The following is an 11,176-nucleotide window of genomic DNA, read 5'->3' as shown; positions in this document are numbered from 1 at the left end:
AGGCAGCCCTAAGAGAGGAGGCACGAGTCCTCTGCCATTGTCTTCTCTTTCTAGTTTGGCAACAATCCCTTCTCTGCGCTCACTGGGAGTTCGGACACCCCAAACTCCGAGCCTCTGCGGACGGAGAACCGAGAGCCGTTGCCCAACCCTTGGAATCCCGTTCCCGCTTCTCAGGGCCAGGAGCCGGAGAACGAAGGAAGCCCTGAGCCCGTCCCAAGCCGGAGCACGCCCACCATCTCCAACCCTTTGGGGGTCAATGCAGCTGCTTTGGGGTCAGGTACGGCCTTCACCCGGAGGCGCTTTGGCAGCCTCGCCAGCCTTTCCGGCTCAGTGCCCTCGCCTTTCTTTCAGAGAGGGGCCCTCGGTGCAGTGTCACACCTTGCACTGGGGTGTGTGTGTGTCTCTGTTAGTTTAAGAAAGGTGCATGAGTTGATGCTTTTCGTGGGTTATATCTGGAACGCCAGTTAAGTAGAAAACCTGACTTTTCAAGTGAAAAGTCTGTTTCTCATGCAGCCCAGTGCAGCTTGGGCAAAGCAGCATTTATAGGCAGGTGGAAAGGTGAACCAGCTGCCGAACCAACCCTGGCCGTGGCTGCTGGCTATTTAGTGGGGGGTGGGGGTTGCATGGACATGAAAACTAGTGAAATCCCTCACATGCCCCCCATTTCTAGAGAAAGACCCCCCCCTCCTCACAGAACCCAGCCCCTGATGCTGCCGCAGTCCTGCTCCCCTTTCAGCATTCTCTCTCTGCCTCTGCCTGAGATTGTAGGGTTTCCGATTGTGCCCTTCATTCCGAGGGGGGCTGATCATCGTCCCGTAAACGACAGTAATGGCGTTTTCTTCAGTGCCTTCTGAGAGGCTTTGGGGGGGGGGAATTCTTGCTCTGGTGTGATTCGCTATAGATGAATGTCCTCTCCCAACCCCGCAGGAATGTTCAGCAGCCCGGAGATGCAGGGTCTCCTCCAGCAGGTCTCTGAGAATCCTCAGCTGATGCAGAGTGCGATTTCGGCTCCTTACATGCGCACAATGTTGCAGACGCTCACCCAAAACCCAGAGGTTGCCGCTCAGGTGGGTACAGCTCTTTCCCCCCGTGGCTGGGTGGTTGAGGGACCCCCGGAGCTAGTCAGATGCTCTAATTCTCCCACACGGTTGTCCCTCTGTTGCATTACATTTGCAGTGCAAAGGGGTTTCCTTAAGATTAATACAGGTGGTCGTGTTTAGTGACCATTTGCAGTGACGAGGGTGACGAAAAAGTAATTTTGTGCCCAAGCCTCACATTTACGACCGTCTAAGGTCTGTAAAGCAAAGGAAATCTGAAGTCAGAGCGTCAGCACAGTTGCGGTTTCACTCAGCTTCACTTAATGACCAAGTGGCAGGTCCCAGTTATAGTCACTAAATGAGGACACCCTGTCATAATATATTAGCAGCTGTGGAATGTGAGGCTGCCATGAAGTTGGGGAGACAGCCCCGCATGCCGTGGCCTCCGGTGGTGTGTTCCTGCGAGGGTAGTTAGGGAAGGGCTTGGACTCCGCCCACTAGGCCGGGCTCCTCTTGTTTCCTTCCAGATGATGGTCAACGCTCCGCTCTTTTCTGGCAACGCTTCCCTTCAGGAGCAGCTGCGCCTTCAGCTGCCCGCCTTCCTACAGCAGGTGCACCTGGGGTGAAAACTGGTGTGGGGGCTGCAGATTTGAGTCTGGAGTAGAGGCCGGAATCGTAGCCCTCTGTTTCAGCCCCCCTCCCCCCCTCCCCCGGTTGCAGCTCTGGGTCCGAGCACTGGACCCACAAGGAGATCTAGCCTTGAGCACACTCACGATTCACTTGTGGCTCTTTCTTACGCCCCCAGATGCAGAACCCCGACTCGCTCTCGATCCTGACGAACCCTCGTGCCATGCAGGCTTTGCTTCAGATCCAGCAGGGACTCCAGACGCTGCAGACGGAGGCCCCAGGCCTCGTGCCCAGGTGGGCCCGGTCGCGGGATTCAGCCCTGGAGGGACAGCGTCAAAGTGGCGTCTTTCTGGCGGCTGCTGGAGACGGGTCTCCAGCTCTCTGCCTTGCTTCTTTGCTGAAGAAACGCATTCTTGCCTTGCAGTCTGGGATCTCTTGGGCCCCCCCAGCCCCCTGCACCTTCTGCCGGAGGAACTGCAGTCCCGGAGCCCCCCATATCCAGCATCTTGGCCCCTGCCAGCGCCTCCCCAGCTGGGGACAGTAACCCCTCCCAGCAGCTCATGCAGCACATGGCCCAGCTCCTGGCCAGTGCCAACTCTCAGGTAGGCGGTGGTGGAGGCAGCCCCTCGTGTCCCATACGCCTTTGTCCTCTTCTGATTGCTGAGCCCTTCCTCCTCCAGGGGTTCTCTCTCTCTCAGCCCCCCCCCCTCTTCAAGGGGGCCGGGAAACTCCTTTCCACTTGAAGCTTTGAATGAGAGTCAGGCAGGGTCTCCTGCGGCACTTCACAGGCTCTTTGGATGGCCCCCAAATCTCTTCCAGAGAGCATTTGGCCCTTCATCCCAACTTGGCTTGGTTATAGTGTGGTTTAATGTTTGTTTTTCATGAGTTTGTGGGCTTTTAATCTGTGTTCTTATCTGTAAACTGCCAGGGCCCTTAGTGGTTTGGTGGTTTGTAAATATAACAACTAGATCACCTGTGACTTCTTGGGCCTTTCTTTCAGGCATATTTCCTTCCCAGCTTCAACAATGGCTACGCTTCTGATGTAACAGAAAAGTCCCCCAAAATTCAGGGAGATATTCAGAGATGGATACCTGCCTTGAAAGTAGCTCATGTTGAACTGTGTAATGTCAGCAGTTGACCACAGGAAATGGTTTATGACATTTTGTATTATGTCATACTATTATGATAATTTTTATTCCATAAAATGTTATATAAGCTTTGCCAAATTTCAATTCCACAAGAGTTGTGAGCTCCGGATTTTGGACCCACTTTGTAACTTAGCCATTTGACCTACCTTGGTTCAGAGATGGTTCCCTGCGGTGCACTGTTTTGCCCAGCTAAAGGTTACGGACACCGGAGTAGTGTATAAATAAGAGCTTGGACACCTGGAAGGTGATGCCACTCGGACAGCGGTTAGGATGGATGATAGACTGACACCCACCCGTTGCTGAACAGCTCACGAGGGTTTTCTTTTCACGGCAGGCGCAAAGCCCAGAAGTCCGGTTCCAACAACAGCTGGAGCAGCTGAGCGCTATGGGCTTCATCAACCGCGAGGCCAACCTCCAGGCCCTCATTGCTACGGGAGGAGACATCAACGCCGCCATTGAGAGACTGCTGGGCTTCCAGGCTTCCTAACACCATGCCAGGCGCCTCTGATGTGCTCCGGGCTCTTGGGGACCTTTCCAGGGGCGAGCCATGTTCATAGCCAACCCTGGTCGCTGCCCATCCCTAAAGGACCGGAACCAAACTCCTCCGGTTCAGTACAGCCAGCCCAGTCTTGCACCGAATGCTTTAGACCAGGGCTGTCCAACCTTGGCTACTTTAAGACTTGCGGACTGCAACTCCCAGAATTCCGGGAGCTGAAGTCCAGAGGTCTTAAGGTTGTACACCCCTGCTTTAGATGCTGCATTGTGCATGGATTCCAGGCCCCACGACTGTTTTGGAACTGTTTCTCCCCCCCTCCCCTTATTCCTGCCCCCACTTTGTTCTCAAAATTAGGTTCCTCCTCCTTTTAGTTCATATTAATATAACTTCTAGATAACCCAAACTGTTGTGTTCAATTAGTTTGCCCTTTGCTTAGATTTTTTTTTCCCCCTTCCCACCCAAAGCTAAACCAGAAGGAAATGCCAGCGGTGGTCCTCCTGTCCAGAGTGGGTCTCATGCAAGAGAGAAAGAGGGGACAATATGATTAAATGCTAGTAAAAATAACCAGAAGGTCTTCTGTCCTTCACAATGACTCCTATCTCTCAGTAGGAAGTTATCAGCTGGTGTGTCTGGCAGTGGGGAACCTCGCTCTGCCCTTGCCAAGGTGGGTGCTGGGGTCTGCTTCTACCACAGTGGGGCGGAAGGGCCTGAAGTTGGAGTTCTCCCAACACAAAGGGGGGCTTGGAAGGGCCGGACCCCACTGGGTGCGATGCTCTCCTTGGTGTGTCTGAAGGGGTCGGCCTGGGCTCCTTGCTCTCTCTGATCCAGTAGCGTCTTGCTCCTCCCATCCAAAGTCCCTAGGGGCTGTTTTGGGAGATACAGAGGAGGAAAGCAACCTACTTTGGGGTGTCCTTCTCCTGTTTGGTTCAAGCTGCTTGAAATCGCCAAGTCTTGAAAGTCTTCAGCAGCCCAAACTGGCAGCTATTTTTATCTGAACCTTTCAGTCCAGGCCTATAGCGCACAGCATCCATTCTGACTCGCTCTGCTGCCCGTGGCCCCCCCGCAGACTGCTTGACTACCTGCTGAGCTCAGCCTGTGTTTCCTGGGCTTTGAAGAAGCAGGATGTAAGAAGTTCTGTTCCACTCAACAGAACCTGTTCTGCATCCTCTTTTCAAAAAGATGAGAATTTCACTGCTGCTGTTTTCCAATCGATCCCGCTTTTGGCTGAGCCTCAGGATCGCCTTGCCTTCCTCAAAAAAGTCCACCCAGGCCCCTCCAGCCGTGTTTGCTCCCCAGCATGAAGGCGCCTCACCCCAAGAGTCCTTGGGATGGAATTTCCTATCCCTGCGACAGACCCCCCCCCCCCGGCCGCAACGTTCTCGTGAAGAGCCCCCTCTCCACACCTTGTAGAGTCTTCCCTCCCGCCTCTCCATCGCCTTAGCAAAGACCGTTGATTTCGAAAAAGATGGAACGAGCTTTTCCCCCACCTTATTTTTATTCCAGGAAGACAAAATCCAATTTATACAAAGCATCAACTAAGCCTCCTTGAGAGACTAACAAAGAGCTGCTCCCTTGCGCAGATCTGAAATACAATCAAATTGGGCGAGCCTCTCGCTGCCTCTGGGAGCAAGATCTAATCTGTCCTCATTGGAGGGGGGGGGGAGGGAATGTTGGGATGTGGACCTGCAGAACTGCCCCCCTACAGCCACAGCCCCCCTTCCCCAGCAGATGGGCCTTGGAGTCTGTTGCACTCTGCAGGGCCGGCTCTAGGAGAGGCGCAAGACAGAGTCCGTCTCTGGGAAGGGTGGCAGGTTGAGCGCGTACTTCTTCTGCAGGGCCTTGGGCACAAACCTGCCCCCCAGGAAATGGTAGCGCCCCTGGAAGTGCCGGGCCGCCTTCTTGGGTGCTGTGAGCGAAATCAGCATGTCCGGCTGCAGCCCCTCAGGACTCCCCTTCTCCACGTCCCAGCCTGGCAAGGAGAGGAAAGGGGGCAAAAGTGAGCGAAGGGCAGGCTGTCTGCAGGGAGCCGGCCGAGGGCCCGGCTTGCCCCAAGGCACCAAAGGCAGCACCGCCCTGGCCCTCCGGCTTAGTTAAACTGCAGAGCCCTCGACCCCCTCCCTTGGCAAAATCACCCCCGTTTTCTCCAGATTTCGGGGGGAGGCAAAGCAGAACCAGAACAGAAGGAGAACATGAAAAATTCAAACAACACTGAGTGGAGGTCAGCAATAGAAGAGCCAGAAGAGTTAAACCGGCCCCCGCTTCCTCTGTTTCTTTTGGGGGGAGATCTGTGGACCCCCCTGCACAGATCTGGAGCCTCTGGGGAGAATTGAATGAAAGGGAAAAAAGTATTTTATCTATTCCAAATTACAAGTCTAGAATCTGTTAAAAGCTAAATTTCTCAGCACTGGCCCAAATTCTATTCCCTGACCTGAATTCTCCAAAACTGCTCTCCAGCGAAATACTTCTGGGGCTCAGCAGAGCTTATTTCTGGGAGGGAAATTTGGGTGGGCAGCAGAAGAGCAGAGGCCAGCATGAACCAGCCCAAGCTTTTCACCCCACCTGGGCCAAACGTACCGGAAGGAATATCGATGCTGACCACAGGGATGGTCACCTTTTCCAAGGTGCTCAGGATTGTACCGAAAGGCTCCCGCACGGCTCCCTGGAAGCTGAATCCAAAGATGGCATCCACCACCAGACCGTAAACCTCGTCGATGAGGGCAGCCTGCGATGGAAATCAAACTTGTGTGAACACACCTCAAGGGTGCAGATGGAGACGAGATGCTTCAGTCCAGCCGTCCCCAACCGGGGGCTCTCAATCTTGGCACTTGAAGATGGGTGGATTTCAACTCCCAGAATCCCCCACCAGCCTTAACCAGGAGCTGTGGTGGCGCAGTGGTTAGAATGCAGTATTGCCAGCAGTTTGATTCTCACTGGCTCAAGGTTGGCGCAGCCTTGAGGTCAATAAAAGGAGGACCCAGATTGTTGGAGGGAAATTATGACCACTGCAAACCGCTTGGAGGGGGCTGTAAAGCACTGTGAAGCGGTTTATAAGTCTTAAGTGCTGTTGCTATTAACCCTAACACACCCTTGCAGAACTGCATCTCGACCTTGGCAGCGTGAAGATGGGTGGACCTCACTTTTCTTTTTGACTTACTTCAGATGGAAACTCTGTGAGGAAGGGGATCTCCATCTTCTTACACTGGGTGGTTAAACCTTCAAAAAGTGGCTTGTTGGGGCGTTTGGGATAATAGAGGGTCGGCTCGTAGCCCTGTAAAGACAAGAAGGTTGACCTGTTGCTGCTGGAAGGCATTTCTGGTCTCTCTGGGGTCAGCTTTCTTCCTTGATGCCTTTTGTGCGACCACAGTGTGAGAAGACTTCCTCAATGGGCGGAAGGCCAGCCATCCAAACATGGCACAAACACTCCTCCATGGGCAGAGGCTGGCAAGCCAGAGGCTCAGCTGCTGGGGGGTGGGGGGTGGGGTGGGGTGCGTACTGCAAGTGTTCCCTGCCAGCAGCACTTACAAACTCAACCGGGAAAGGTGCAAATCACTCACAAACATTTTCAGATGACGGGCACAGACTAATCCATCTCCACCGTTGTTCCCAGGGCCGCACACGATCAGCACCGCTGGCTGGCTGATGGTGAAAGTACTGGTTGGGTATGCCTTGGGGAAAAGAGGTTCATCCTGAGAATGACAAATTTCTTGGGAGACCCACAAACACAAAAGGGATAGCGGGAAACAGTGTCAAGATTCCTAATCCTAATCTAATGAAATGCAAGGGTTCTAGTCCTCAAAAGTCTACACATAAGCTCCTTGAAATAGATAAAACTGGACATAAACACAGTTTTAGGACTCCTGGATTTTGTGACCTTCAACCATAAATAGAGTTTTATACATTTGCATCATATTCCCAGTCCCCTCACTGATGTCTACTTAAAAGGAAGATAGTTATTCCCTCACCCCAAAAGGATAGAAAAAAAATATCAGTGAAAGATGATTGATAAGTTTTGGACCCCTGAACTGAAGATCTGTTACAAAACATTACTTTCAGTGGTGGACCTATATCTTGGGACCTATAGAATTATAACAGCTACATACAAAGACTATAAAAATTATGTGAGACATTGCTGTATCGACTCTAAGATTGGTTGCGTTAGATAAGGCCAATACTTGGGGAATACAATAGTTTTGACAGAATATTTGGAGAGGGAAACAAAATGGGAATCTATATTGAGAAAGTGAATATGTATTAACAAATGGACCCAGACATCACGCTGTTTACTAAGCACTTATGATTTGTAAAAACTGAAAATTAATAAAATATTTTATAAAAAAAGAAATGAAAGATGATTCTTTTATTTCATCCCATTGGAAACATAAATTATTTGGAGAGAACTTTCTTTTCAAGGAAACACTGTCCACGCACACACACACATATACAGAGGCCAAAAGCTCTATAATTCCTACGCAACTTTCACAGAACTTAACTCTAATGGGGGGTTAAGAGAATATAAATACTGCATTTTTATATCATGCCATGCTGCACGCAACCCTCTCCTTCACATGAACATGGGAAGGCGCACGGATGCCAGCATCCTTCACTCTCAGCTCCGCTCTCTCATCAGAACCCAGCTTTTCATTCTCTGGAAACAGAACTGCTCGAGACAACAAGGTGAAGGTTTTGGCTTCCCCTGGAGCTGGCCTTTGCCTGGAATTCCTACAGCTGAGCCGAGCCCCCCCCCCTTTACCTTGGCAATGGCCGTGGCACAGCTGAGACCCGCCAGCTCCATCAGCTGGTCCACGCTGAACTTGTACTCCTCAAAGAGCTCCTGGTCGATGGCCTGGGCTTCTTTCTGCCTGGAGGGGACAGGAGGGAACTGCTGAGCCCAGGTGTTGTGGCTCCGTCCTGTGGGTCCCTCTCATCGGAGGAGGAAGGCTCTGAACATGAAGGAGATGGCCAGGCCTCCCTCTCCAGGACCTTCCCCTCTGGTGCGGCCTTCGGTGCCTTCCGACGGAGAGGAGATTGGCCAGGAGCCAGGTGTTTCTGGGATGGCCAGGAGCCAGGTGCTTCTGGGATTGGCCAGGAGCCAGGTGTATCGGACTCCGAGGAGGATACGTCTTGGCTGGATCCACGCCAGCCAGCGTCGGAGGGACAAGCGTGCGCAGCAGCTAAAACGCCGTGCCAGAGATTTCAGCTGAGTCACTGGGCCACACCCCACAGGCTATATAAGCAAGGGGTGTGCCGTTTGAAACTCTTGTGACGAACAATTTTGCTGAATCTTCTGTTGCAGCACTCCGGCAATTATCCTGGACTTGTCTTGTGTTTGTCTTGTGTTATCAGTAAAGGTCTTGGCAGGCAGCCACGGAGTTGCTGCCAAGTGTTTATCTGTATTTTGGCAGTGCTGAGCAGTCTTTTAGCCCTCGGCTGACTGGTTGGGGGGTGTGAGTCGGGCGGGGGACAGAACACCAGGACCCATTTCCATTGCATCCACATTCCCCTCCCCCCCCCCAGGAAGAGCGGCATTGATCGTTCCCTGCCCACTACCCAGAGAGGCAGGTCCACAGTCCCCAAATGGTGGACTGGAGCCCGAACCCCCTTTCCCCCCCCCCGCTCCTGGCTGGCCTGCTTGGCGCATTCTGTGCCACCCGGGCGGGCAAGGACGGGGCTGCCTGCTGCCTTCGCCCTTTTGGGGAGATGAAAACCCAGCATGAGAGCTGATCCTGGCTCCAAAGGAGGTTGGACGGCTCAGATCTGTCTGCCTCCCCGGCCAGGTTCCCGGCAAGGAAATGAGCAAGAGAAAAGTCGCTGGCTGCGGACGGGGGGTGGGGGGGAGCTGCTGCCCCTTCTCCGAATCCAGGGCTGCCCTCGGAGGAGGCGCCCAGGGCCTCTGCGCCCTCCAGGACCGGCGCGGGGAGGGGCGTTTGCCTCTCGGTTCTTTTTCGGGGGGGGGCTCGTGCATCGTGCAAAGACGGCGACCGGAGTCGATACCCCAAAGCACCCCCCCCTTCCAAACCCGCCTCTGCCGACGGGGGCTGTCTCAGCCGGCCGGCCCTGCTTCCTCCCTCCGCGGCTTCGGGGCTCGCCTTCCCTTCGGGCGCCCTTCTCCCCCCCGCCCCCGCTCCCCTACGGCTCCCGGGGAGCGAGAGCGCCTCCTGTCCCGTCCCGTCCCCGCCGCCAGCCGCCGCCTACCCCAGGAACTTGAGGCCGGGCGCGGCGGCGCTCTGCATGGCGCGGGGAGGCGGCCAGAGCGCGGCTGGACAGCGCCCCGCGGCCCCCGCCCTGGACAGCAGCAGGCCGAGTCCCAGCAGGGCCGCCCGGGACATGCGGCAGCTCCCTTCTTCGGCAGGCGGGCAGGCAGGCAGGCAGGCGGCTCTTCCGACAGCAGCCCCGCGGAAGGGCCGCCGCAGGGACCCGGGCCCAGCCCCCGCCGGCGGGCGTGACTCCCGGGGCGGGGGGAGTCTCTGCGGAGGGGCAGCCGCGGTCTCGGGCGCGCCGGGGCGGCCGGAGCGTCTGAGCGGGACGGGGCGCCTCTGGGACGAAGCCCCGCCCGGCCCCGCCACGCCCCCGGGAAGAGCTCCGGCGCCCAGCAGGCTCCGCGGCCGTCCAGCGAGCGCCAGGCGGCGGCGGCGCGGGAGATTCAAACCTCGCAGGCGGAGCGAGCGGCAGCGGCCATGGCGCAGCGCGGGCGGGCTCCCTCCGGCTGTGAGTCTCCGGGAGGGAGGGCGGCGGGCTGCAGGACGCGGCGGCGGGGAAGCCGAGCGCGGAGCTGTGCGCGCCGGTCCCTCCGCTCCGGAACCGCGCCAGGCTGGCTGCCGGCGCTGGGTCTGGCCGTTGGGCCTCCGGAGGCGGCCTTGCCCTTTGCGCTCCGGCCGGGGAGCGGGGGGGTGAAGAAACCCGACGGAGCCTCGTTCCCCTGGCCGCGCAGGGCGGACGTTAAGCGGGCAGCGGGAGCCGCGCCCTCGGCCCCGGGGGCGGGGAGGGGCGCAGCCTCTCCTGCCCTCGAGGCGCCCTTGGTGGGGAAGGGTCGGAGAGCGGACGGTGAGGTCCTCCCGGGGCTGCTGGGGGTCAGCCGGGCCCTTTATGCAAGCAGGGATGTCCAGCCTTTGGGCTTGCCTGGGCCACCCTGAGCGAAGAGGGATTGTCTTGGGCCCCCCGTATAAAATAAGTAGTATAGTTGAGGCATATAAATAACAAACTTCCTTTATTTGTCGTATTACATTTACAATCTTGTGGGGCCCTTGTCCCTGGTGCAGAACAATCTGCCAACTTAATCTAAAGTATTGTTTCCCAGCCTTGGCAAGTTTTAGAGGTGTGGACTTCCAACTCCCAGAATTCCCTAGCCAGCATATAAATAACAAATACAGCTGGCTAGGGAATTCTGGGAGTTGAAGTCCACACCTCTAAAACTTGCCAAGGCTGGGAAACAGTACTTTAGATCAAGTTGGCAGATTAAAAACAAAGAAGCATGTTCTAAAGCTCAGAGACTGGAGAAAGCTAAGATGCAAATTGCTGCGTCCGCTGATGTGGCATGAATATTCTGTATGAAACCTCCAGAGACCCTGGAGGCAGTGAGAAAATGAACAGGTCCAGTCACTTGCTGTGCTGTGTTTATTTGTGGCTCCCTCGGCTGTGTCTCACTGGCTGAGTGACAAAGGTTGGATTCACAAACTCTACTGGGCTAAAACACTCATCCCTCAGTTCAGCCGGGTTGCCCAGCCAAGACTGAAAGCAAATTCCAAAACTGGGGAGCAGGATGTGGGGGGGGGCATCTTGGGCCCCCAGGATGCCATTCTTGGGGAGATCAAAGAGAACCCGCAGGATGGTTATTTATTACATTCCTATTCTCACCAATGAGGCGACTGGGC

General features: G+C 55.3%; 2 protein-coding genes across 2 annotated transcripts in view; one reads left to right on the top strand and one right to left on the bottom strand.

Moving 5' to 3' along the window:
- The window catches only part of UBQLN4 (ubiquilin 4), an 8,118-nt gene extending 4,246 nt beyond the window's left edge, over positions 1-3,872 (top strand). The window contains exons 5-10 of the mRNA XM_015819853.1: positions 55-277; positions 928-1,067; positions 1,565-1,648; positions 1,843-1,958; positions 2,089-2,266; positions 3,147-3,872. Of these exons, the coding sequence (XP_015675339.1) occupies positions 55-277; positions 928-1,067; positions 1,565-1,648; positions 1,843-1,958; positions 2,089-2,266; positions 3,147-3,299 (894 nt within the window). The 3' untranslated portion in view covers positions 3,300-3,872. The remainder of the gene's footprint in view (positions 1-54; positions 278-927; positions 1,068-1,564; positions 1,649-1,842; positions 1,959-2,088; positions 2,267-3,146) is intronic.
- Positions 3,873-4,967: 1,095 nt separating this feature from the next.
- Positions 4,968-9,634, bottom strand: LOC107290911 (NAD(P)H-hydrate epimerase-like). The gene is made up of 6 exons (XM_015819851.1): positions 9,501-9,634; positions 8,059-8,167; positions 6,863-6,973; positions 6,463-6,576; positions 5,883-6,030; positions 4,968-5,277 (listed from the first exon to the last, which is right to left on the bottom strand). The coding sequence occupies exons 1-6, from the start codon at positions 9,632-9,634 to the stop codon at positions 5,075-5,077; spliced, it is 819 nt and encodes a 272-aa protein (XP_015675337.1). The 3' UTR covers positions 4,968-5,074.
- Positions 9,635-11,176: the final 1,542 nt, after the last annotated feature.

Source organism: Protobothrops mucrosquamatus, unplaced genomic scaffold (assembly GCF_001527695.2).
Source record: "Protobothrops mucrosquamatus isolate PMUCROS unplaced genomic scaffold, P.Mucros_1.0 scaffold1001, whole genome shotgun sequence".
Classification (NCBI taxonomy): domain Eukaryota; kingdom Metazoa; phylum Chordata; class Lepidosauria; order Squamata; family Viperidae; genus Protobothrops; species Protobothrops mucrosquamatus.
Note: the sequence above shows the minus strand (reverse complement) of the source record. Positions and strands in the feature narration are given on the sequence as shown.

Excerpts from the sequence above, each read along its gene's own strand:
- LOC107290911 (XM_015819851.1), bottom strand. The coding sequence starts at position 9,634 with ATGTCCCGGGCGGCCCTGCTGGGACTCGGCCTGCTGCTGTCCAGGGCG. Across the intron at positions 6,577-6,862 it reads CCCGTCATCTGAAAATGTTT|GGCTACGAGCCGACCCTCTA; the intron begins GTGAGTGATTTG and ends TTGTCTTTACAG. Across the intron at positions 5,278-5,882 it reads CAGCATCGATATTCCTTCCG|GCTGGGACGTGGAGAAGGGG; the intron begins GTACGTTTGGCC and ends TCTCCTTGCCAG.